The sequence below is a fragment of the Chaetodon trifascialis genome, chromosome 14 (genome assembly GCF_039877785.1).
Source record: "Chaetodon trifascialis isolate fChaTrf1 chromosome 14, fChaTrf1.hap1, whole genome shotgun sequence".
Taxonomy (NCBI): Eukaryota; Metazoa; Chordata; class Actinopteri; order Chaetodontiformes; family Chaetodontidae; genus Chaetodon; species Chaetodon trifascialis.
The window spans coordinates 10,625,644-10,653,314 of NC_092069.1; the positions used below are offsets into that span (position 1 = coordinate 10,625,644).

Consider the following 27,671-nt stretch of genomic DNA (forward strand, 5'->3'; position numbering starts at 1 on the left):
CTGGGGGGGGGGGGGGGGGGGGGCGGCACCCAGCATCTTCTCCTACTTCCTCCACATCTCCCTCATTTGTATATTCCCTCCTTACCCTTTTGCTCTGTTGAGGTAAATGCCAGATGGCTGCTTTGTTTTTTTTTTTTTAGTGTAAGAACTGTCCTTTGTGAGAAATGTGCCCTTTGCTCAGATTCAGCAAATAATTTGACTGCTTTAGAACGAGGGCATTTGGTAACAATCTACACCTTTATTGCTAGGTGTGAGATGGAGGATATTGCAGCGTACTGCCAGCGTGGAATGGACTTTTGTTTAGCACCTCAGGTCTCAAGGGAGTTTATGGGGATATAAGTATCTTACAGCCTTGGAAAAAGTCAGTTTCTACAGTCTAGGTGTTTTTTTTATTCTTAGAAAATAATATGTGATACTCTCAATACACAACCCGGTATACTAGATATGCATGCCTATGATACACTTACACTTTCTTTGGTTTAAACAACTAACACATGTCTGGTTAAAGTATTAAAGGTTATGTCTGAAGCGGCCGTGTTGATGTGTATGCGAGGGTTCATCTGCTGAGCCTGAATCAGGACTCATGACAATAAGAGCGGTAAAGATCTGATGCACCTTCAACTTTTATTCAACATCACAACTCCTGTAGTAGACATTTGGTCTGAGAGAACAGCAGACTATGGGTTTCTAGTAGTATGTCTCAACAGAAAAGCACTACAAGTATGAAATGAACAAGAGAGACAAGAGGGTTAAAACATGGCTACAGGCCTGCATGCACAGAACAATGGAGTATATAGACTTGTTCTCCTCTAGGTGAGTGCTGTACAAACTGCCCAGCTACCATTCTAACGGTTGGCCAGTCAATTCTGTGCAGGTAGCATAGTGTTCATAGAGCTGTCTGAAACTGAGCTGCACGCACAGTCTGGTGTACATCACACAGTAGTGTTGGGTAGCATCATGAACGACAAATCCATTCAAAAAAGGCACAATCCCATCCTCAACAGTCACCCAGCAAAAGCTTAGGAAAACATACAGGCTGATGTAATCAGAAACTAAAAACTACAAGTCCCACGGTTGCCTCCAACAAAGTGCACTGTGGATGGATGGTATAGCAGCAACTTGAGTTACGAGAACTTCAAATCGACTGAGGTGACAGCACACATTGTGTACGAGTCTGTAAAGCAGTCTTAGTTTCCACTTGTCCTGGATCAGAAAACAGTCCTAAAGCATGTTTTAAACAGACAAATCATGTTTATTTCAAACTAAAACAATATGTACCCAACATCAGAACATCCCTGTGTTTTCTTTTTTTCCCCCGGCATGTAATTTTGTGTTTGTGTTCAGTGTATAATTGGAAACAAATTACAGACATTTATTTTGGGGATACAACATTTTCATGTTTTCATTTTAACAATGATCATTTTTCCCAATTATAAGCAGCTGTACTGGTCTCACTGTATGCAGGCTATTTGTTCTGCTTAGAAACAGAAAGCATTGTAGGACACCACAAAAGCATTCACTGAAAACTTCGCAGCAGCATTTTAAAAGTAGAAGAAACAGAAATGGGGCCAGCAACTGCCGTCAAGTATTGTGTGTAAGTATATTAAATCCATTGTCGAACAGCCAGGATTTCTATTACTCTCTTCCATAGGAAGGTCAAAGCTCATTTTCCCCATACACAATTGAAACATTTTGGTAGGCAATTCAATAAAATTTGCCAAGCTTAGATTAATTAAAATGGGTGGGTTGGCATCACAACTTAAAAAAGGAAATAAAACACAAACAAAATTGTCTATTTAATATATCAGCTAAGGAGCCTTCTCTTTAAGTACACTGGTATTTGTGAGAGATAAAATCATTTGTTATTGGTTATCAGACAATAACTGATGTGACTCAGTATTCGCCATGTCCCGTGTGGTGGTGGTTTGCTGACATGAGTACAGAGAAGAAGAGACAACTTTACAAAATGATCTTTTACCTACTGAGTGATGATTATGTCCCCTCAGTGTCTGTGACAGTGTCTACCACTGGCTGACTCGTAGCTTCCTCCATGGGCTCACTCTGTTCATTGTTTACGTCCTTAGGAGAGGCAAGCTGCTCCTGCTCTGGTTCACTTTCAGGGAGCACAGACTCGGAGGAGGGTCCTTGAGCGGGCTCAGGGGAGGGCTCAGGGGAGGCCTCGGGTGTGGGTTCATCCACAGTGTTACTGTCCATCCCAGGTCCATTGACCCACTGTGGTTCAGGTGAGGAGGCTCGCTCTTGTGACGACTCCTCCTCATCCTTTTGTGGGCTCTCCTGTTCCTCCAGAGAAGGAGTCATCTCTTCAAGGGGGCTGGCAGCTTGTGTGAAGGCCACAGGTGAGTCCTGGGATGAGGCCTCAGCCAGTGGTGAGGCTTGGCTTGGGGTCTCACTGTCTATAGAAGCAGTGGTTTTGGAGGGGGACTGGGCCGTTGGCTGGGATGGCGATTCTGTTTGTGGAGGGGTCTCGGGTTGTGGTGATGACTCTGCCTCGGTGGGAGCCTCAGTCAGTGGGCTCTGACCCTTGCTGTCAGATGATGGGTCAGGTGATTCGGCTGAGGGTGGTGACTGTGCCTGAGGTGTCTCAGACGGAGCGGGGGTGTCTGACTGGGGTTCAGTCACAGCTGCTTGGCTCTGTGATGGAGGTGGAGACTTAGCCTGACCCTGAGGCAGCGGCTGATTCAGACCCAGCAGAGAGGGCTTGGCCTGAGCTTGGGGCAGTAGTGGGGACTGGAATCGTGGCTGAATCTGGGGGTTCAATTTGAGTGGTGCAAGCAGTTTGCCTTGGTTCAGGGTCAGGTTGGGGTTAAGAGGTGGAGTTGGAAGCAGAGGTGTAGGCAAAGGGAGAAGAGGAGTCCAGCCCCCACGTTCACGTTCCCTCTCGCGGTCTCTCTCCTTGTCACGCTCTCTGTCACGTTCGTGCTCTCTGGGACGCTCTCGGCCTCGCTCCCTGTCTCGATCCCTCTCGCGATCCCGCTCTCGCTCTCGGCTGTGGCGGTTACCATTCATCTCCCTCCTGAAGTCAAAATCTCTTTCATCTCTGTCTCTTTGTCTGTCCCACGGGCGTCTTCGTTCATCAAGGTCTTGATGTATTTCGCTGTCAAATGGCGCTGCGGCAGCACCACTACGGTTCCAGGCCTGTGGCGCCCCAACAGCTCCAGCACTTCCTGAAACTCCAGCTGTGCCCCCTGCTGTCCCAGGACGGCTGTCAAAGCGGTTGGGGAAGGTCTGCCCAGGTGTGGGGCGCTCCTCCTGGAAGCCTTTTGGACCGACTGAGGCCTGGAGGCCTCCTCGCATGCTATCTCGTTCATCAAAGTCCCCTCTGGTCTGGTTCCAGCGGTTATCAGGAGTGAAGCCTGCAAGAGCCTGCAGACGTCCAGCTAGACTGGTTCTAGCTGGCTGAGTCCCTGGGGTCTGGAGCAAGGGAGGCCTGCCTCCTCCTCCTCCACCACCTCCTGCACCACCACCTCCTGCAAGGGGCTCCCTATGCTCTGGTGGAGGGGTCCTCAACAGGCCCGTGCTCTGCTTTTCCATTGGAGGGAAACGGTAGTCCTGGTCTTTGCCCTCATCGGCCCCAGAGGAGGACTCATCTTCCGTCTTTGTTAAATTTTCATTAGTAAGGTTGGGGGCCCTGTTGAAGGGGTCCAGCTGAGAAAAGGGAGCCCTGGCACGGGCTTGAGCCTGGAGGGTACTGTCGAGGAGGCCAGCAGCTTGCTGGGTGGGGCCGTGCTGCATGAGGAGCGGGAAGCGGGCAGCGGCCCCAGGTTGGAGAAGGTTAGGTCGCACATCCAGAGGCAGCAGGCCAGGCATTCTTTGTCCAGTCAGACCAGACTGATGCAGTGGGTGGGCGAGGGAAGCTGTGGGATGCATGCCAAGGAGACCCATCCCACTGCGGACTGCATTCTGCATGCCTGGGGACAACAGACAATGACAGAAAGAAATGTTAAAATTTTTGTTGCCAATACAAATAACTTCTATATCCACCAAAAAAAAAATATTATATGACATATGATGAAAGTGTGTCTGTTAGAAAATATGTTTGTCTATTTCACATAAGACCACGTTAGCATTGCTTTACCTTGCAGTGTAAGCTCTGCAGCAGCATCCATACCCTCTGCAGACTGAGCTGTTTTCTCATTGGTGGCCTGCTGAGGTTGGACTCCCACTGGGTTGAACATACCGGCTCCAGGGATGGCTGAGGCCATGAAGCTACCAGGGATAGAGCTGGTTGGAGGAATTATAGCGCTGAATGGCGAGTCCTTAACAGCTTCTTGGCTGGTTGCCACAGAAGGCTGCACGAGAGCTACAGGTGGGTATAGAATACACAAGAAATTTAATGCAGGCTAATAAATTCCAACTAAATGCCTTGAAAGGACATGTGCATTTTCAGAATTATATGCATGTATTACTTATAAGGGTAGACTCTCATAAATACTCACAAGTGGTTGCTGAGGCCATGGCTGCCGTCTGTGCTGCCTGCATAAAACCTGCACAACAGAAAATGATTCTGTGTAAGCTTGAGAATTTCTGTAGGTCTGTTGTCCATACAACCGTTTACGTTATTTACCTGGTGGTGGCTGTGACGCATTGAAGCCAGCCCTTATGAAGGGAGGGGGCGGCCCGTAGCCTGGTGGAGGTATGCCCATGGTGACAGGGAAGGTGGGAGGCACCAAACCTACAGCACTGGGAACAGCCTGGGCTACTGGCAGCTGGAGAGAGATGAGAGAGTTTATACAAAACGTGGATACCTTAACATTACAAACCAAAACAGCGAGCACTATGTGCACAGTGCTGTCTATAGATTGAGAGAGCCCCTCTTCGGTACCTGCACAGGCATCATGGTGACCTGCTGGCTGTAGGGCTCGGCCTGGGTGTTGGATGCTGCTGTAGTCTCAGCGCTTACGGGCTGACTCGTAACGTCCTTGGCTGGCTCAGCATTCTTGGCTGCTTCCCATTCTGCAGAAACAGAAAAAAAAAGATGAAAACTAAGTTATAAACTCCAATTCATTGTTTGGATTTGAGAGTTTAGCCGCAATTTTCCAACTCAATCATTGTCTTCCTTTTTCCGTGAGGGTTGGTGGTTCCTGAAGGGATTTCTTAAAGGATTTTGGGCATTACCAGAACAAAACAAACAACTGAGGGAACGAAAAAAAAACCCAGAACAAATCCCACTTCGATGATCAAATGCCAACCAATGTACATTATGCTTTCATAGTGTGTGTACATACTTGCTTCTACATCCTACATCTATTTAAATAAGCACTGCTACTGAGTCAAGAGACCCCGTGCTTGTGCCAAAAGAAAGAAGCTAAAGAGTAGATGTGCTTCTTCTCACCATCGTTAACGGTCTCCTGGTCAATGATACCTCCTTCAGCAAAACCATCCAGGTCATCCACCTTCACCTTCTCCCAAGGTATGTAGGTGACGCCCAGGTCCACATCCCAAAACTGCTTGTACTCCTGCTTTACGCCCTTGTTCAGAGCCCATGCAATCTGGATCAGACACACACAGAGTTTAAGAAACAGTATTTCTCAGAATCAATTCTGCGATCATACAAGGATCCCTGTGCCTGGAAAGCTAAACGACCTCTGGGTTTCACCATTGGAGGTCAGTGGAAAATTACATTAGGAGAAACCACAAGGAGAAAGAACACAATCAAATTCTAAAGGTAATGTGCACCTTGATGATTTTAGAGCCAATCTTAAAGGAACCGGTGCTGAGCTTCTGGCGGGCACGGTACGCATCCTGTCTGTGGACCATACAGATGTAGGCACATCCTCTGGGAGGGATCATCTGCACACACACACGCGCACACACATAGATTTCATTAAATAAGACCTGTTGAAGGTTAAACAACAAGACATAACCATACACTGCAGAATGACAATAGACTTCGGTATGTAACTGAAAAGAAATGAGTGAAGGAGAAAAGGAGAAAGTGCAAATGTGTAGCATAGAAGAATGACAAAGACATTAAAAAAATGGGGGGATTGTAATGGAAATACGGCATACAGTTAGCGGCAGCTTAAGGCCATTATATGGTTGTTTTAGGACGTATCATTTGAAGATTCTGGAGGTCAAAGAACTGGCTCACATGCAGAAACTAAATGAGAGGTTTATGAGGGGGAGAGGTCTACTTACGTTGATAGACTCAATCTGGCCAAACTCTTCAAATAAGTTAGTAAGGTCTTGCTGAGTGGCCTTTTTGTCCACCTGGCCCACCCAAAGAGTTGTGCTGCACACTAAGTACAGGTAGAGGGGAAAACAATTACGACTCATCAGAAACAAACAGACAGCAAGCAACTGTGACAATATTCTGAAACAACAACTTACCACTGAGAGTTTTGGATCGTATGGGAGGCAGTCCTTTCTTCTGCCGTTCCTTCTCTCGCTCTCGGGCGCGTCTTTCACTTGAATAAGACCGCGACGACTTCCTCTTGCGGTCTCTGGAACGAGAGCGCGATCGCTTGCGGTGTTTACGTTTCCGTGAGCCTGAGCGGGATCTGGACCGTCTCCTCTTGGGAGACCTACAGAGAGAAAACATCAAAATTTTTGGAAATTCTTTGCGGACTGACTTTTTGTCATGTTTACTGTAACACCGCAGGCCTGCTCCTTTAGAGCGGCAAAGCCATTCACAGTTCATAATTGCATTGAAAACCTTTGTCCAGTTTACAAATGCACTGCAGTGAGCTAGTAGCCACTGTTTGTCTTCAGAAATATGAAAGTCTGTCCTACATACAGTAAGCTAGACAGACACAAGGTTATAAGGAGTGCAATTACCAATGTGTTTTGGTTATTATCCATTACAGTTCAACATCTTCCAGTCAGAACCAGTGCCAAACTTTTCTAACAAGGTCAAAAGACCAAAGCTTCTTCAATTTATACAACAGTCAATTCAGCATTATTCCAGGCACATCTACAAAACTCATAATGAGATCTCAGAAATAAGTGCCACTGACCTGGAGCGTGACCTTGAGCGTGTTCTGGAGCGTGTGCTTACAATCTTCTTCTCCTCTGTCTCAAAGATCTCCTCCTCCATACCATCGGGCCCCTCATCCAGATCCATGTCCTAAAAAAAAAAACATGTCATGACATGTCATTTCAACACCTCTCTACACAGAAATATCAGGTACTGTAGCAAATGGCAGCAACTGCTATCAGATCTCAGCTGACAGATAAATAAAAACAACCAAGGAATGAATGACTATGATTTACTTAGTTTTGATGGTGGCCCACTGGCCAGACATACCTGCTGCTGGTTGTCTATGGAGTCATCCAACTTGTTCTCTGGCTCAGGCAGCTGTGCCTGGCTGCTGCTCTGGGCAGTCGCAACCGAGTTCTCTTGGCCAAAGATTGAGTCCTGTCCTTCCATGCCCATTGCCTGAAAGAACAAAAACAACCATGTACCTATTAGGTGTCTTTAATCAATGAGGCATCTAAGCAGACAAGTCTTAGCATATTTGCTCATGAGAGTAGCCTCAATCAAACCCACTGTGTTTAAGCTACATATGGAGCTTCCTGCAGAAGATCCATGTGATAAAAAAATCATTTTGTGTTACATCAAATTCACTGATAGTCATTACATTTAGAATATTTTCTTATTGAACTGTTGAAATTGTATCCATCCATCATGATTAGATACTATTTCTGGTGACAAAATATGTATAATTGTAAAACACAGAATTCAGTAAAAAAAATTTAAAAGGAAAACTAAGAGTTTGGGGAAAATATGCAACTGAATCTGTAAAAACCGGAAACAGATGTCACAGGGTTCTACATAGTGTGGTGGCTGGGGATAAGCACTTATGCATGTGTGGAGTCCCTCTGGGCGAGTACTGGAACCTCTCTGGATGTTCATGTTCAGATATTTGTTTCATCCATTTGCACACCCAATAAGTATTTCATCTGTAAAACACCTTGAGGCTATTTCCTATTTGGTGTGGTTAACAGAGCAACTAGTGTTCGTATCTACCTTCTGTTGGTGCTGCTGGTGCTCTAAAAGCTGCTTCTGAAACTGTTCCAGGTTCTGCTGTTGTAGCTGCTCAGCCAGCTGATGGAACAGGGAGCTGTTGATGGGCTCCGACACCATGGGCCTGAAAGTGGTCAGCAGACAGCTTAGATAGTGGAGGCAGTGGACACAGTGAAAGGACTATGTATCACTACTGAGTTAGCTCTAATGAAGGAGAGCGATCATAAAACACACTACACTCACAGTTGAGAAGATGACGTGTCCTTTTTGGAGTCTTCACTGCGTTCAGAATCATTCCCAAAATCAAAAGGACCCAGAAGTTTCTGGAAAAAACAAACAACACAATCCCATTAGGAGGCATCAGATGAAGCAAGGTATAAAAAACATTTGGTTGCTGATTGAAGCATTACCTTATTAAAAGAGGAGACCCTCTGCTCCAGGGGATTGAGGCTGTTGGCAGTAGCGGCGGCTGTGAGTTGAGCTGTCAGAGCTTGCAACTGAACCACCAGGCCAGCATCCAAGGCCTGCAGCAGGGACGGCTGAGGCTTCTGCTGCTGCATCTGTAGACTCTGAACCAGCTGCTGCAGCTACAACAGGTGATAACAGAGTATTTGATACAAACAGCTACACAAACTGCACACACTCCGCAAGCAAAAAGGATAAAGTACTGTCTTACTGGACGTAGCTTCTTAAGGATGAGTATTTACTCATAACAAATGTTTTCAGTTTAATAGTCTATTAACTGAGATGCTGTTCACTAACCTGTTGTCCCTGGGGACTCTGCAGGATCTGTGCCACAGCAGCCACAGTGTCTGTGTTGGTAATCTGGGAAGCCCAATCAGGCAGACCCTGGACTATGTTAGCTGGAGTAGCCGGGGTAGCTGGGGTGCCTGGACACACAGCGACAGAGGTGTTGCAACATGAACCATGAACTGAGCGCATGCCAAAGTGGTGTCAAACAAGTTATCTGACAACATTATCAGAGTGTATGGTATGTGTGTTTCACTCCACTTGTGCGTACTCTGACTGACCTGGTGTTGTGTTATTGACTGGGGCAGCACTGCTGGGTATGACCGGTGTGACGCTGGGAGGGGGAATCCCTGCCGCCATGTCCAGCAGAGGCTGGATGATGTCACTCTTGAAGACTGCATTCTTTTGCCACAGGTTCAGGACTCGCACTATCTTACTCTGGACACACCAATAAACACGACAAAAGCAACTGTGACATAACAGTCAAACGTGAAGTCACTACATTTCTGGACAGATGCAGCCAAAAAAGTGCTGATATGAGAAGACTGCAGGATTCTCAAAGCCAAAAACTGTCAATTCACTAAATCACTCAGTTGCAACAATGTAAACAGACAGACTTATTCCTCTGAACATCTATTCCTGTCAAGGTGAGGCATATTACAAGGTGCATTAACTATCATGAAACAGTGGCAAGCCACAGAAATTAAAAGCCACAGAGAGGAAAACAAAACCTATTAAAAGCTGTCTGACCTTATCATCTGAAGGGCAGCGGTAGAGGTGCTGGAACGTTGCGATGATATTCTTGCTGAAGCGAGGGGCAAAAACATCCTTCTCCGTCCCAAACTGGTGTCGCGACTGTCTGACAATTGAGTCGATCACGTACAGCCCTGGAACTTTGTATTCTGGCTTGCACTGTTGATGCAGAAAGAGACAGCTGGTGTTAGGATAGTTTAATGACAGTGATACACTCTATGAAGTTACTGTCTGGGGTCTTTTATGCATTACTTAACTGATGAATGCACCCATTTACTGTCCTATAATTCAAGTAGGTCGCAAGCAATTTGCAAAATTGTGAAGAGAACACATTGACATGGTTTAAAAAAAGCAATTTGTGAGAGTATGAACACTGCATTTAGGCTGAAAATATTAACCTTTGGATCATCTTTCATGTCCTTTGTGATTGGTTTTGGAAAGTCAAACTTTTGTCTGAGTTTGCTCGTCAACTTGCTTGATGAAAAGTTACAATTTTGTACACTCAGTGTGGATTAATTCCCAAACTTTCACCTCACTTAGCTGTCAATCCTCATTTAAAATAAAACACACCTTCTGTATGAACTTCTCCACGCTCTGGACAACGTGCTTGTAGAACTGAAAGAGATAAAGGGAAAGGAAACATCTGAGTGACTTGAACAGCAGGATTTCAGAACAGTTTGAAAGTGCAACAGTGGAGATGAAACAAAACCAGAAAAATCACTGAAACCTGAGAAAGGAACAGGAAAACCGCATGGCTGAGCAGAAAGTTCATTCTTCATTCGAATACCTATACAGCTTCCCCAGCTGTGCACTATCCACCCCTCTTGACACCCCCACCACCCATTACTGACATTAAAGACAGAGGAATTAGTGACAACAAATCCAGTTTTGTCTCAGTTGTCGCAGTTTTAGGATTGTTAAGAATGTAAAATTTGCTGTAAAATCATTTAATCTTCCAAGCTGTTCTGTCCTCATTTAGACTTACAAAGAACAACCAGGTATCAGCTAAATAGTTTTTGAATGCTGTTAACAGAAAGATGCAAAAAAAAAAAAAAAAATCACAGTCAAAGAAAGAAAAGGGAACAACTTTCTTAAATGGGCAACAAGTAGGGAAGTAGGTTCTTTTACAAATATAAATGAATATATCCTGAAATTGGAATCGACACTCACATGTGTAAAACTAATAGTGACAGCCTTATCAGAGTCGCTTCATTCATACCACAACATGAGTACTCATACTACAAAACATGGAGGTTGTATTCATTAAAACAAGTGGAGAGGTAAATGTATCTCAGCTTTCTAAACGGCCAGAAGGTTTGACACAAATGATCACTTTCATTACATTGTTCAGTTAACAGCCTTCCCAGATTCAGTACACATACTCTTTGGTAAGTAAGGCCATTACAACATAAAGGGTAGCCAGGGGTGAGCAGACAGCTATTAACGGACAGATGGCTGTTTTGGAACTCAAGTTCTACAACCAGCCAGTAGATGGAGTCAAAGTACAGGATATTAAGAGGCCACAGTTCATCTTTTGTTATCAGAGACCAAATACAGGGACATTGTAATTTCAATTAAATAATTCAAAGGCCACATGAAAGGTCTGTCAAGCAAGTGCAGGCATGCCAACAATGTATCATGGAAGCTTAGGGTCACATATAAGGCACTGAGGTGTTACTGTCAAAGGCAATGGTCACTTTAATTAAAGGATTGTGTTCTATGCTTTTGTTGGAAAGGCAATTTGCCAAATTGTCAGCATTTTTATTAACGGTGGATTGATATTACATAAGTTTTAAAATGAGCCCTTTTGCATATTCTTCGAAAAGCTTTTGCGGAAACTATTTGTCAGAACAATCCTCTTGATGAATAAAGGCCACATAAACATTTTAAACCCTTGCCCAGATTTCAGAAGTTGCAGCAACAAAAAATGAAACAATGATGATAAGCTTTCAAATACTGTGCATACTCAATGAAAACAGACAAGCTCAAACAAGAGCGTGACAAATTTTCAAGACAAAAAAATCACTCTTAGAAGAGCCCAACTGTAAAAACCAGACTGTGGCAATAGCAATACACCATTCAACAAACAACTAAAAACATCAAGAAAACAAAAAGACAGAAAGGTTACTTACACTTGAAACTGTAGACTACAGTGGTAAGATTTTTTTTTACTTTATTTTCATATTTACAAAAAATGTAATTCAGTAAGCAGTAGCTTTACTAAAGCTAGTCACTGAAGAGACATGAAACTGAGACCAGCAACTGAAAGAGGACAGACGCCTTCTCTAAACTCAACTGAACTGAACGCAATGCAACATGAGCCTTAAAGAAGTAGAAAGTAAACCTATTTAAACCTAAAGGAGACAAAGATTAAAAGGACTGAAGAGTGTCACGAGTCCCATTCACCCAAGTATAAGAGTAACACTGACCAATACAGGCAAAACTTCATATCTTGACAATGAAAACAGGGATTTTATTGTTGTGACACATGCGTTAATTAAAATGTGCAAATATCCCACTCATTGTTTTGGGCCTCAAAGTGATTTGAGAAGACAACCCAAACTAGTGCTTCAGTGTTGTGCCTCTTTCACAGAGGAACATCTTTAGAACTAAACACTGATGAGGTGAGTCTGAATTAACCAGCCAGCTGTGGCTGTTAACAATGGTTCTGAACTACTGTGCCAAGTACCGATAACTGTAATGGTAGCTACCAACACACCCCAGATTACATAATAATCTGGCTAGGTAGGTGGAAGGTGCAGCCTCGTTCAGCATGAAACAGCTGAATGATAAGGAGGCTATGACTGCCAACAACACCACTATCATGACCAAGCATCACTACAACTATCACCTCACAGTTGTCTGCCTCCGCAAACCAGTCAAGATGCAGTTTACATCCATGTCTGTCCAGACTCATATAATGTATGTAGTGAAGACTCTGAAGGAATTTAATAAAGGGATGAAGTGTATTATTTGGCAAATTGGAAGTTCTCGCTATATTGACATGTATGACTCCAGTGAATAATGTCCAGTGAGAAACATGCTGTCTTCACTTAGAGACTTTATCTTGTGTAGATATGACAGTACTAGTCACATTTAAGATGAGCTTACCCCATGCAATCTATTCCTTTCTTCCTGAATTTAAACTGTCAGTGACGATGACACGAGGTGAACTGGAAACAAATGAGGTTAATTCATTTTAAATATAGTTCCAACAAACACTGAAGTTAAAAGATTATGTACATTTCAGGCAGGCTTCACAACTGTGCACACTTGCAGTGTAACAGTAAAATATTCTGATAAATGAATCTTAGTTTTGTGCAAGTGAAATGAAAGGACTTAAAGCTGCATGTTTATAAAAGAGAACTGACCAACGCAAATGTAGGTCCACTCTCATATAAACGTGTGAAAAATGTATGAAGACTGACATACATAATTTTAAACATCTTACTAATGTACAACTTCTCTCTGCCAGCAGACTCTGGTTGCGTCCCGACTTGAATATATTGCATTCTTTTAAAGAAGAAATCTTTTGGACTCTAGTTGTTAAACTGCTTTCCATGTTTGTTTGTGTAAGTCAATAATCCCTCCAGGTGTTACTAAGATATTGCTTTCACAAGAATGGGACGGACGTGAGGTGAGGTCACACTTAACCTGATGCACCAGATGATCTGTTACAAAAAACCACCTGGGAAGTCATCATGGAAACTGTTTAGAAAAGAGCAATCGAGACAAGAGTGAAAAAATATTTTCCATGGAGAAAAGCAGTGCTATCCTTTGCTCTTCTTTCAATTAAAAAATAGTCTCCGGTTAGGATGTAACTGATGCTACTGCAGCATGTACGATAACCTCTTTAGGAGCTGCTATTGTTGATTTCAAATGAACAGCTGTGCTGTTATCACACCTAAATCACTGCCATAGGCAAACATTTTTTCAGTGAAGTCATGACCTGTCCTGCTCTGTCTATGACTGGCTAACACGCTTTGCTTTCGTTGGTTGGGTTTAGGCATGAGGAGCGAAAATTGATATGATAAGCTATCAAGGTAAAGCAATCAGAGGCAGACTAATGCAAGTGATGCCTTCGACATTGTGGGGAAAAAATATTACTACCAATTGTTCCTCATAGAATGCTGACTGGGTCAAATGACTGTGCTTTGGTCACAAGAGTAAAAATTAAAGTCTCATAAGGTGGCATCATAAAATGTGGCATCATGAAATAGAAACAGATTTCTTAAAGAGGGCACTTAAAGAGGGGAAACATTTTTGTAATGAAACAAATATTAAATATGAATTAAGTACTAAGTAATATTAAGTAAATAGTACTGGATTTAGTTAACAGAATTTCCTAACTAAACCAGTAACAAGTACATGTAAACACACTGTCACAACATGTGACAGAATAAGAAAAACTGTGGTTACTGATGAGGAAACAACTTATTGATCTTTCTTCAAGATAACAGCCCTGACTCTATTCAGTTAGTATAAAAGATATTGTCAGGAAAAGCCTAATTCCTCTAACTGAATTGAACAATTTTCATCGCATCATATTAGTATATATTGCAAATTTTGATGAGAACAGTTACCATACAGGATCCATACTGAGCATAGGCATGCCTACCTCACACACATGCACACACACATGCTCATACACTAGTTGCTGCAGAGTGCACAAGTCTCAAGGCAACAGATCTAGCATACTGCAGAACGTGATTAAGTGTGCAAAAGATAAGAATAACTTGCCTATCTAAAGTATATGCAATAAATGATTGTGAAAATGACATGCAGACTTTGGCAATGTTTTCACGCTAAGAAACCCAGACATACAGGCAACCTTACACAAATGTGCGGTTAGGTACATTCAGGTGACTGTTGTGACCAATTGGACAGGGAAAAAAGCACATGGAAAGGAAGACAGATAATAGCAGCACAGGTAGCAGCAGGTCAAATAACATCACTTCATGTACATGTGGGATCTGTCCTCAACCAAACAAGTGGGGTTCTCCCTCATCTGAACACTGGGCTCATTTGTGAAGGAATTACTGTCACTCTTTGGGCATATATTGGCCATCGGCCACCCTCTTCTCTACATGCCAGCATTGGCCATTGACAGACCCGTAACAACTGACCATTAATATTAACAGTAATGTTTGCTGATATGCACTGTCCCTGAGAAATGAACTGAATAAATAAACAAACCAGGAAACACCTTTCTACACAACTACTTGGTAGAAGTTATTTTACACAATAATTACTACACCCTTTGCAACAAACCCAACATCACATTTATCTAGGTGCTACGTTGAACACAAGCAAAGAGAAAGAAGAAAGGCTGTGAAGTCATATCCTGTTTTTTTTTTAAACATACTGCAAATGCGTTTGTTTCAGCACTACTGTAAAAAGACCTTAATGGCACTGCACACAAACACAGGTTATTCTGGCTAATAGATAGCAGATAATAATAATGTTCAGGTTGAGCTTGGGCACAGCTCTGATGGGAATCAGTCACCAATTCCCACATGGTCCTGAGAAGAGGTCAACTCAGGCAAATGTTGGAAAATACGAGTGGATGCACTACAGGTGTGTCAAGGGTTTGAGGGTCACACGTTCCTTATAACAACTCATTTGGACTAAGCCAAGAAACCTTGCTATATTGTATGAAAAACACTGGACCATAACATAAAATATATCAAAACAACATTTTTCCAAACCAGTTTCTCTTTTTGTTTAAGACCCTGCACACCTAAACGTGTTTCAAGTTATTCCAGCTGATTAGACATCAACTCAAGATGAAGGTGAGTAGAAATTATCCTGAGAATGATGTGATATTCCCCAGACATCGCTCACTAATGAGAATAATAAAGATCAGGCATGATTAGACTGGATTTCACATCATTTTGTGGTGTGGTGAAAAACAGTGCGAGTAGGGCATTAACTGGGGGAGCCAGCCTGGCTAGCACGCCATCAGCTACAGCCCACAATGTTGTAAATTAGACAGCCTCTAATCAAAAACTTTACTGTCATTGACCTCCATCATTCACTGCAGCCAGGCAGCATCCTCTGTGGCCCATGTTATTTCACTGACCAATTACATAAACAAGGATATAAACAGCAAGCTTTTGTCACAGTAAATTTGGACTTGCCATAGTAGGACAAGCACAGATGTTACTGATAACATTAATAATGGCTTTGTCCTCTTTAAATATTCCACTAAGTACTGTGTGATGGTGCACCAGCATGAACAGTATGTGGATTCTGTAACTGAAGCAGCTAAATGGAATTCAGCCATCATTGGTTTCAGTATTTACACCTGTGCTCTTCCTAGTGTTAAATGTCAAAATAGCTTCTGTGAAAAAGGGTTTTCAATATTTTCTCAATAAGAGGTCAATCCCAAGGGCCTTTGAAACTGGCTGGTCATGTGATGTGACGTGTCAAAAGTTCAATCAGAATGAAAGAGGCAGTTCATTATGGGACAAATATGTCTCGCCAGGCTAACAGGAGAGTCTGAAAGATGACAGTAGGTCAGTTTGTATCTCTCACACAGTCTTGAAAAAGGGTCTAATCAGCCGAAATAAGTGAGAACACCTGTGTGGGTGTACAACAGGTGTGCAGTGCCTTTATATTCTGGCTATGATTAATATAATTCATCTTATGGTGCAAAAAAAATCCTGGTGAAAAGGTTTCTGCAGATTTTTTTAAATGATTTACTTTGAATACTCTGAGCTGTCTTTGCCATGAGAGGATCTCATTCACTCCATGTTTGTAGTTTCTTCTAAAAGCAGGAGACACGACTTTTGGATGCACAGAACATCAAATTCCCAATAGGCAATTGGGTGTGTCTTAAGAGCTCCACTGAATACATTATAACACAGCACCAGTAATGCCATGTCACTTATTTAATTATTGATGACTGCCTAAGTCATTGCTCTCACAAACTGAGTCAACACAAATCATTCATTCCTGCTGACAGCTGATGCTGTAATACTGTTTGTGGTACTCATGGCCATTTATATATCAGTTATCAAAACAAGCACGGCAACAAAATGCCTATTTCAAATATGGGAGCTTGAAATATGCATAGAACCTTCATTTAGATAATTTCATCTCACTTTTTATATCACTCAGACTATTTACATATAGATCTAGGTAATGATAGCTGTTACTTAATTAACTGTGTGTCAGTACAAAGGGAGACTTGGTCCTTAAATCTGATCAAACATTCTAACAATAGAGAGAAAATCAGATAAAAAAAATCCTGATCCTAAGCTCAATAAAGGCTCTTTGAGAATTTATGGTAATTATCTTTTCTTTGAAGTAACTCGGTGATAATATTCCCATTAATTTAACAAAGGTGAGTGTACAGGGTTTGATGGACACATTATGCTGCATTTATCAAGTAGATGAGTCAGACCAAGTCCCTTTAACTGTCTATAAATCATGTAAAAAGACATCACTGATCCTAGATTAGCTCTCATACTACGACACTTGATGAACGCTAGTCACATGGTCCAACTGAAGTTATCAAGCCAAAGATAAAAAGCGCAGACTACATGTTTTAAATTACACTGAGCAGATCTTAGCAGAGAACTGTGGCATTTGACAAATGCACAAACTACACAGTGAAGCAACAAGTATGAATCTCAAGTTTGAGAAATGAATCCCATTTTACTTTGCAAATTCACATGATCAACAACAGCCATTAACAGGCAAACAAATGGTCTCTGGACAGCTACCAATTAGTGCTGGAAATATGGTTGCAGTACTTCACTTGATGATGTTGCAAACTATTTAGAGTTCTGTCAGAGGCTGATATTTCATCAACAAATTAATATCTCAATCTGAGAGAATCTACATCTCTTTCAGCAGTATGTACAAATGTAATTATTGATACGCCTGCACACTATTTCACAATTTCTCGTTCATGTTGTCCTGCAAGCTCAACTCTTATTATCTTTGGCATAATAGTCTTACACATTTTGCAATAATCGGCCAAAGGTCAAGTTTGGTCCTAAAGGTGCACAAACAAACAAACAAACAGCAGATTTGGATTGCTGTGAAATCACATTTAAGATTTCAGGAGTACTGTTTACAAGATTGTTATTGTCAATTGATTGTGGAAAAGAGGGAAGACACAGACAATACAGACAATGGACCAGACGCACAACATACAAAAAGAAAAGAGACAACCATCTTCGGCTGAAGAGCTGTCAATAAGCACTGCATCTCTGCTCATGAATTTGAACAAACACCGTTTAAGGCTTAACCCAGCAAAGCCCAGCTGACTATAGCCTGTCAGTGGCTGTGTACTTATGGCAGCCCAAGAAAGGTAAACTCATGGCTGTTGGATAATTAACAGCATCCACAAACTGTTAAAGCCCAGATGTGGAAATGAAAAACTAGTAAATATGTCTGTCAGATTGGTCACACTGAGAAAAAGTGTGTGTTGAAAACAAATTCACAGCCTAACAGCTAACACTGGTCCTCACAACAGAGCGCAGTTCACTTGGATTTGACCATCCAGATGTTAGAGGGCTGTAACTTTTTAGTCGAGTAGCATTCCAAGCATTGCAAAAGATTTTAAAAAGGAACACTGCAATGACAAATGTTGGCTATTAGCTTGCCTCTCAGGGTAGTGGAGGCACTGTGAACGACTGGGAACTAGGCTTGCACCTATTGAAGGAAAGATCTGCAATGAGTTTCTCTTAAGTAATTTTTTTTTTATTATAATTTTTTGGGGCTTTTTAGCCTTTATGACAGTGACAGGTGAAGAGATGTCAGGAAATGGGGCAGAGAAAGAGGGGGAGACACGCAGCAAATGAGCCACTGCAGATGACTGGCAGCCTCAATGCATGGGGTGCACACCCTACAAGCTGAGCTATAGGGGCGCCCCCTCTTATGTCATTATTGAGGCAATTTGAACATAACTTCCTATCAAATCTAAGATATCATAACAAATAATCTCTAGAATCTGCACCTAACTGTTCATAACAGAGGTTTTTGTTTAAGTGGCATGTCCGCCCACTACGCCCAGACCATCAGCATGAGTGAATTTTAAATCGTTAAACAAACTACAGTTAAACAGTAAACAGTTTGAAGTCTCATTTCCATGGATCTGACACCCTGTCCTTCCCTTCTCCACATGACTGCTCACCAAAACTTTGCTCTGTGCTCTATGACAGTAGTTTTCTGGACATGACTTGGATTGTGATATTAAAGATAATTATATTTTGTCCAGAGTTGCCCGTTCACACATTTGTTTATGTCAAACGCATTCTCACTTACTGGAAATACTCGATTTGGTTTAGGTGAGGGCTGACAGCATGGTAGAGTGTACAGGACGAGGAGGACTCATCCATAATGATGACTGTTTTTGTGTTTATCAATACTACATGTATTTGGACGTAAACGCAATCTCAACAGTGGAAAACAATATACAGGCATGCAGAACGAGTACGAAGCAGCTACACTCTGTGTATTGTCATCAACACGCCCACTCACTCGCTGTGTAGCAGGGCAGCAGTGCATACGCTGTGACAATGACAGTGTGTAAGCACAGCTTATGGGATAGCTCCTGTGGTGGAGACAGTATTGCCAATTCTCTACCGGTGGACATATTTCTGCAGTCGCATGAAATGTACCATCATCACCCAACCCTACTTCAAGTCTATTTTTTCAACAACATGTGCATAAACGCAGGACTGATACCCGATATCTCTGGACGGAGGTAGAGACGACCAACATGTTGAGCTGGACCGAGTAGTTTGTTAAATTTACCGTTTTGTGTTCCAAAATATTTTTGAATTTAAGAATTACACTTTTTGTTAAGTGTTTGTAATGTTCAGAACATGGTGGTTTATGTTGGTAATTGTTATTTTTGCGCTAGTTTATAGTTTTAACCATTAGTGAGATGGCTGTTACATTGCTCCTTAAGTCATCCATGCAGGCACTGCTGTGCTGTGATATAACTTCCTTCCCCCCCCTCCTACTCCCGCTGCCCCCCACAGATTTGACCGCCCATCAGCAACCTTGAGTAACCACGATTGGATGATATGAAAACAGACATGATCGCCTAACCCTAACCATGCCACTGTACTCTAGCATTAGGCTGTGAGCTGTATTCAAATCAATTAAAATGAATTACATGTTAGTTCTCCTTCATTCAAACTTAACAGTCCTAAATTGCTGTTAAAATCAGCACTTGCATTTTATCTTAAATACCAAGATCAGATCAGCTACTTAGACATCTTCATCTGTTTTCATATCATATGTGCCACCTTGAAAAATACAGCCACACTGCATGTGCAGATGACATAAATCACAACTGCTCTGTCAAGACAAAACATTGAGAGTTTATGACTGTGAAACACGTAACCCTCACGGATGAAGGAAATTGCCACGTTGGTGAATTATATTAATGCAACAGTAATAGTTGCTTACTCTTGAACTTCGCTTACTCTTGAACACCCACAAACAATATCCATGTTACAAGTACTCAGCCCTCAGCTGCTTATGTCATGTGAAAGTCAAGTGTTTATATGTAATGTCTGCTGAGGATGACTACTGTGTGTTTAGTGTTAAACCAGCACCTTAACGGATCTGGTTCCAAACCAAAGATCAACAATGTTATCTTGTCTATTTGTACTCTCACAACTCCAGAATCCAAACAACACACCAACTTAATGATTGGTCATGCTCCATCAATATACAGAATGAAGCAACACAGAAAATGTTGTGACTTGACAACCAAGAGAGAAATGTGCACCAACTAGACCACAACACAAATAGTGTCATCAGCCAATTCAAGAAGAAAATTAATTAGATTGCACTTCCAACTTCCAAAGCAATAAAGAGCTCAAAACCAACATCGACCAACGTATGACACCCAGAGGGGGAGTGCAGCCCACAACAGTGGCAACAGCAAAGTCCCCGCTTCTCTGGGTGTGTGGGAGCAAATTAAGTTTCAATGATTTTAGTCTTCTTCCATCTTCTTTGTGAAACAACCCATACTCCTACCTAAGCTGGTTAGGGATTCTCTTATCTCTTTGTAACTCTCTCCACCCCATCCTCCTGCTTCACTTTCAGTGCTTTGGGGGAGCTGGGAGAGCTGCTGAGGGAAGGGGAAACGGGTGTTATTCACAAGCAACATACAGCACAGCAACAGCAAAACAGCAGCAGTTCCTTTAGGGGAAAAAAAGAGTACTAACATTATCAGAACATTTGTGGTTAAGGACTGGTGTCCTGGACCTGTGCTGTCTACTTCACATGTTGGAAAAATAACAATAGTAGTAAAAGTAATAATAATAATAATTATAATAATAATAATAATTTAAGAAGAAATATCTTCACTCTTGGCCTGTATATCTTTAGTGTCTCAGTAACAATGCTGAATAGTCTTGTATTTCTGGTGAACTATAAGCACAATTGGTCATCTGGACTTTTTGTTGATCAGCCTTTTTCTCTAAGACAGTGTTTTCGTCATCAAGCTCTGCAGTGGCCTGATAACGAGCCACTCATCTGAATCAGGTGTGTTGGAGCAGGAAACATCTAAAACATGCAGGGCAGTAGGGCCCGAGGACCGGAATTGAGAAACACTGCTCTAAAAGACTTTTAACAAGCCCAGTGTGCAGGAAACCAGCCTTTCGAATTATATAGTGTAAGAATAGGAGACAGACTACAGAAACGGTCTTTCTGGCAAAAAAAAGACAAATCCTAATTAAGAGGAAAAGTTTTGGGGGGTTTTATGCAGTTGAGTGCAGTACTAGAAGCCCAAAACAAAATATATATGAGGTGAGTCTGTATTAAAATCACATTGACCATCCTTTCAAACATGCCTTAGTCAGGTGACTGCTTAAAAACTGTAACTGAGTCCCAAAGTGCCACGTTATCGTATGAAGATTTTTAAAGATGAAGCAACAAAAACAGCGCAATCTACCTTCAACATGTGATCCATGGAGAGCAATGCTTTGTTTTTTTTTTTAATGTTACTATGGTGCTAGAACTGAACTTGGTATCTCAATTGGGTCAATCATTCTCAAGACCATTTGCAAGATCTGAATGGGCACACCATTGTCTTGGTGACCATATACTCATGTAATTTAAAACGTAAAAACATTTAAAGTGTCATGTAGGGTTGGGCGGTATGATGGTATCGTGCGACTGCAGAAATATGTCCTCCAGTAGAGATATGGAAATACTGTTTCCACCACAGGAGCTATCCCATAAGCTGTGCTTACACACTCTCATTCACAGCGAGTGAGTGGGCGTGTTGATGACAATACGTGGAGTGTGGCTGCTTCGTACTCATTCTGCATGCCTGTATATTGATTTCCACTGTTTCGTTGACATTGTGTATACATCCAAATACATGGAGTATAGATATCAACGCAAAAATAGTCATCATTATGGATGAGTCCTCCTCCTCCTCCTGTATGCTCTTCCCAGCTGTCACCCCTCACCTAAACCAAATTAAGTATTTCCAGTAAGTCAGAACATATATGACATGGACAAATGTGTGAAGAGGCAACTATGGACAATATCCAGACCCTCTGCAGCATAGTCTGGATTTCATATTTAGTGTTTCTCCTATATATTCGGGGCAGGCAACGCAAAGTCGAAATCCAGCTGCCTCACAAGATCAAGTGATGTGGGCAGCAGGACTGCTTATCACATTCTCACATGACATGAGAGCGACGGCTGGTGGCGATAATGTATCTCTACTGCATCTCTGTTCTTCTCAACCCAAACCATCTGAACCTTAAAGTTTCCATTTTGAAAGTTAGTTTCACTGCTTTGAGTCTTTTGTTTTTATCTTAAGTGTTGTCTCTTGAGAGGCACTTGCTGAAGTATGGTACAGCATGGTTATCTTAAACCATGTCTTCATATCATCTACAATAGTGTGATATATACCGTTTCTATGACATAAATTCGAATGTACCATGACAGAAGATTTTGCCCATATTGTGTACCTCTAGCATCCTGTCACAGAAAGTGAACTAGATCAAGTCTTTGGATATAGATTTTTCTGCTATATCATATATTTGGGACTGGCTATGTAGTGAATCAGGGTTTGAATCTCATGTGGTCTCAAAGGGTAACGTGTTTTGGCAGCAGGACTGCTTACCACATTCTCACATGCCGCAGAAGAAAAGAGTGACAAGTAAACGTGGAGGACGAGAATGAAATTGTAAACTCAGAGCAGAGGGCATTCCAAATAAAACTTCTATTTTAATCAATATTTTAATCAATAGCTGTCCACACAGGCCACCACAATGCACATGTGTAACCCGGACCCAAAGCGTCTTTTTCAGCTTCAAGTCTACTTTCTTCTATTTTATGAGGGTAACTACAAGGTATAGAGGCAATGAGTGCTACAAAAACATGGGTAACCACGCAGCAGTACTGACTAAACATATCCAGTGCAGAGACCGGCAGAGGATGGAGGCCACTCTTGTGTAGACACGGTGTTAAAATACTTGTAAATAATCTGTTTAAGCATACTATTTCAGTGTCATGCTAGTGTACTACCCATAGTACACTAGAATGTACAAGCAATTCCACTGTTGTTCTTTCGTCTATGTCATTATAATTGGTGCTGCATGAAATCAACCTGTCAGCTCTAACATAACACTGAGCCTCAGATTTGGCTTCCAATCAGAGCAGTCGCTCATCAGCAGAGATGTCAAACTCTATTCAAAACAATTTGTTCACTCAAATGTCAGAAAGAAGCACTGAGGTTTGACATGTCACGGCAGGAAAAGCACAGATATATAGAATCAACAATGTCTGAATCAGCTGCTTGGTTCCAGGGTCCTGGCATTCTGGCTCAGTGTCACACTCACTACGTTTACATGCAGTCAAGTAACCCTTTCATAACCGGAATATCAGCAATAACCCGGTTGCGGACGGCCATGTAAACACCAACAACCCTTTTGAAAAGGGTTTTTAAAAACCTAAATATGACCCCTGGGTTACTCCTCTTCTAACCCGAATATTTGGTCATGTATACACCTATCGGAATATCCCCATCGAACGGAACATTAATATGTGTTCTGCACATGTTCTATTCGCAAGGAATCTTGGTCTTTTGAGTGCAGGTAGCATGGATATGGATGGCACAGCTCCGGCTCCATTTCCTATTTCTTCACGTTCTCGCCTTCCATTAATGAAGAAAGTGAAACAGAATAGTGTCAAGTACTGGTGGGGGGTCAGCACCAGCCCCGGGCTGTTCATTATCCGCCATGCTGCCGTTGTTGTTGTTGTTTTTGGATACAGGAAGAAGAAGCTGAAATGACGCGCATTGCGTCATGACGTTCTCCATGCGTTGCTGTTTTGATCTGGATATCCCAATTGATTACCCTGTTTGCTCACGGATGTAAACAGGTTATTCCGAATGTTTCAGAAACCGGAATATTGACCATAACCCGAATATTGACTGCATGTAAACATAGTGACTGTCCTGACTGGGTCCTCATTAATGTAATTAGAAACATCTGAGCTCTCCCTACAAATTAAGGTCAAAAGGTCTGCTGTGAAAAAGGCCTATAGGTATAACTATAACCTCAAAAAAAAAAAAGAAATCTGCATAAGAACGCAGAATGTGTAAGAAATGAACAAGAATTTGGCACCAGAAGTGTTCTGGTTTCTGTTTATGGTCAGATAAGAATTAACCAATGGTGTTTGAGCAGGCTTTGGTTTTCCGTGAGTCAGTCTGTGTGGAGAAGAGGCAGAACACACAGGCTGAAATGCAATCTCAGGACCTATTGGCTATCATGTGAAGATTTAGCTTTTCAAAAAATTACCTGCATTCATATGCAGATATCTGCAAAGAAAGACTGGATGAAATGTAAAGTTGTTGTCCAGTTTGAAAGTCATGTTGCTCATTGGACTGTAAACGATGACTCGTGCATGGAGGAGGAAGTTCCGGCCCAGACATATGAAATACAAAGCTTCTGTACAAAAGCTAATTTTTCATGCCATTTAAAGCAATTAGTCCAAAATCAAATTTCCTTTTTCAGCACCACCCAATTTACCTTACTGCCAATTTACTGAGTTTCACTTTTCGACAGCATATTTTATAAATGATTGCATGTGCAGCAACAGTTGACTTTTTTGAATGCCAAATTTTAGATCCTGACCAGTGGACCTTTCAGAGTACTCTGAGCCTCATATTCAAGTTATACTAATATTAATGGTCACCAACACTTATGCAGATGATAGGGAAAAACGCATTGAATCATTTTACATAATTGTTATGGGTGGAGGGGGAATAGCCTGGTTAAGAATGGCTTTGATAGAGGAAACTCTGGAAAATGTATCAGCACAAAATGTGTCCCCTGTGATTACATATATGTAAGACACAAAAACTAATGGCTGAGTCCTGGGTTAGCTTTCTGATTTTCATATACGGACAAAAAGACAATCAGAAAATTGCTAAAACCCGCATGAGAGTCTGACTTTATTCATATCGGGTGTTGAGTTTCCCAAGAACCTTTTCATCCATAACCCTCCACTCCACAGTTAATATGGAGTCCCACAGGATCTCACTCCTGCTCCAGCCCTATAACCCACGCCGTCAAACACAAATGAACCAAGGTAAACAACATTAATTGCCATTCCTGTTGATGGGATCTGCTCATGGTCCAGCACAGCATAGGGGGGTCCCATGTGGAAATTCGGAATTAACAAAAACGTACAGTACATAGGCTCATATGCATCATGCTAAAACACCGCTCTCCTCACCTAAATTCCTTCCACTAACCCAACAACGCTTTCTTATTTTCTACCTTGTTTGTGAGCCTACCAACCACATGCTGGTGTGAGTTTCAGCCTCAAGGCTTTACAGAAAACACTAAGAGGTACCTGAAGAACAGATGCCTTTGCACTATTTTTAGGTAATACAATTTTCCAGGGTATTTGAGAAAGAATATGGTCATCGGAAGGGCTTATAGAGGTCCACAGTCTTGTGCAAGACTGAATTAAAAATATTATAAAAGAAAAATCATGTATTTTTACATACCACACAGAATTACTCAAGGGTAAACAGAAAATCAAAAACAACTCTAGGTTGTGGGGATGAGATGACTTGAGCTGAGATCGCTTAGTAATGGATCAAATCACAGTTATAAGGAGATCAGTGACGGTAATAGGTGCAATGAGGGCATACAGCCACTCACTGCATGGTTTTAGTGCAGTATGACTGACATCACTCCAGAGTCGACACTGGTGACTTGGAGAACATAGCTTTGCTGCTATGTTGGCTTGAGTTTCATCTTCTGAATTTCATCAACTGCAAATTGATGATTATTTAGTAAAGTAGTATTAAAATGTTTAAAAACTGTTTTGCTTGAATCGAGCAGGTTATGGCTCAAACATATATTTGTTAGAAATAGAAAGTCAACATGAATTCCACATTTTGCTTCTAATCACTCTAAAAACATACGTGGATGCATTTTTGTCTTTTTTCTTCATATTTCTGAAACTATTGCTGCTGCCTGTAACACCCAGATTTGCCCTATGGGAGATTAATTAAGTGTTATAGTATCTTATTTCTGTGTTGGGGCCTGAAATCACAATTTATTACATATGTAAAATACGGTTGTGGACCTACTCTTGCACAAGTTTGGGGGTTTTTTTTGCTTTTTTTTTTTTTTTTTACCAAGGATTATACATACATATTTTCTTAAACCACGCTCATAGCTGGATGGTTACGCATAGACATTTGTCTGAACATAAGATGTGGAAAACATGTCCCTTTTCACTTTTTATTCCCAATTACCTGCCTCATCCTTTAATACTACATACTTACTTTTATAGCTTTGATTCCAGACTTGGTGATCTGGGTCATCTTGGCCTTGGAGATGGGCGGCTTGTACTCGTTCAATGAGTACAACTGAAAAATGAGACAACAGAGAACAGCTTTTGTCATACGGTCTGAGCATTGAAGCATAACCTTATGTAACCATAGTCATTTAAAGACTGTATGGACAATCACTCCTCCAAAGTATCATCCCTTGTAAAACTTTGTTCACCATTTTCGAAACCTTAATATGGTATGTTTGTGGTCAGAGTCACCAATTTTATTATGAGACGATGAAACGTTAGTCGGCTTGCCTCCCGACTTGTTTTAATACTATCGTTAAAACAAAATGATCACAAATTATTTGCAGTCGACGAATCCATTTCGTTTTAGCTTTTAGGTGTGAGTGTGATAGTAAGGTCAGCATTTACAGATTGTGCCAAAGGAGACAGACTGTAGTGCCAATGCAGACAAACGGTTGCGCTACTGGCTTTGAGATCTCCGATAGCTAACGCTAGCGGTTAACCTAGCATTAGCGGTCCAAATGTACAAGTTTATTTCTATTCTTAACAAGTGTTACACCAGTAAGACAATACAAATGCAGTCCGAATTACATGGCAATAGTTATCTAGCATAGTGGCGGTGAGTGCGAGTTATTTTATCACGTCCATTAGTTAGTCAGCTAACGAAGTTATCACGTAACTGAGGCGGCTGGGCTAACTTGTAACTAGCTAGCTCGTTAACGTTAGCATCATCTGGAAAAAATATACTCAAAGGCTCGCAATCTAACACGGTGTGTAAAGAAACACATTCAACTCCCAGCTGCAGTCTGCACATGGATGGTCAGCACGGATTAGACAATGAATCATTTTATAGTATCTCTGTATTGTTGTGCACACACAGCGGCCTTGTGTGAGACTGCTCTTCTCTGCTACTTGATGCTAACGTTAGCCAACTAGCTACCGCAATTGTGAATTAGACATTTTCTGCTCTCTTCAGTGATCAGAATGTCGCAATGGATTCAAACAAACCTCATTGTTAAAGGCTTTGACGGCCTCCATAGTGTTGTTTTTCGGCTCGCAGGTGACTGTAAATATTTACAGATAGCTCATCAATAACCGGTTTGAGACATGCATGCTCGACGTTTGGTGAGATGGAGGAGACTGCCAATATGGCGCATAACCCCAATGGGAAATCTGCAGAGACACCGGCGACCCCTAGCGTCAACTTCAGGACACTAAAACTTATACCAAATGGTCCCCTCCACATCAGCGGCCCCCAACCACCACACACTAATAATAATAACAGTTACAGGTAGTCAGTGCGGAGCAGCTAAAACTAGACTAATGTGCTCTCTGCTCTACGTTCTGGTTCATAGTCGAGCTGCAG

The 27,671-nt window shown here is 41.9% G+C and overlaps 1 protein-coding gene across 3 annotated transcripts; it reads right to left on the minus strand.

The window, feature by feature from the left end:
• Positions 1–605: 605 nt before the first annotated feature.
• Positions 606–27,450, minus strand: tiam2a (TIAM Rac1 associated GEF 2a). 3 transcript variants are annotated; one of them, XM_070979356.1, is made up of 20 exons: positions 27,314–27,450; positions 26,292–26,375; positions 10,061–10,105; positions 9,488–9,649; positions 9,019–9,175; positions 8,750–8,877; positions 8,398–8,574; positions 8,231–8,310; positions 7,991–8,111; positions 7,268–7,399; positions 6,978–7,087; positions 6,352–6,545; positions 6,160–6,260; positions 5,698–5,811; positions 5,354–5,510; positions 4,844–4,974; positions 4,586–4,727; positions 4,458–4,505; positions 4,130–4,321; positions 606–3,929 (listed from the first exon to the last, which is right to left on the minus strand). In XM_070979356.1, exons 1-20 carry the CDS (start codon positions 27,341–27,343, stop codon positions 1,993–1,995), a joined length of 4,242 nt encoding a protein of 1,413 aa, XP_070835457.1. In that variant the 5' UTR covers positions 27,344–27,450; the 3' UTR covers positions 606–1,992. The 3 variants fall into 3 exon arrangements, with proteins under 3 accessions (XP_070835457.1, XP_070835455.1, XP_070835458.1); XM_070979354.1 differs by having other exon boundaries at positions 4,097–4,321; XM_070979357.1 differs by lacking the exons at positions 26,292–26,375; positions 27,314–27,450 and adding an exon at positions 20,501–20,617 and having other exon boundaries at positions 4,097–4,321.
• Positions 27,451–27,671: the final 221 nt, after the last annotated feature.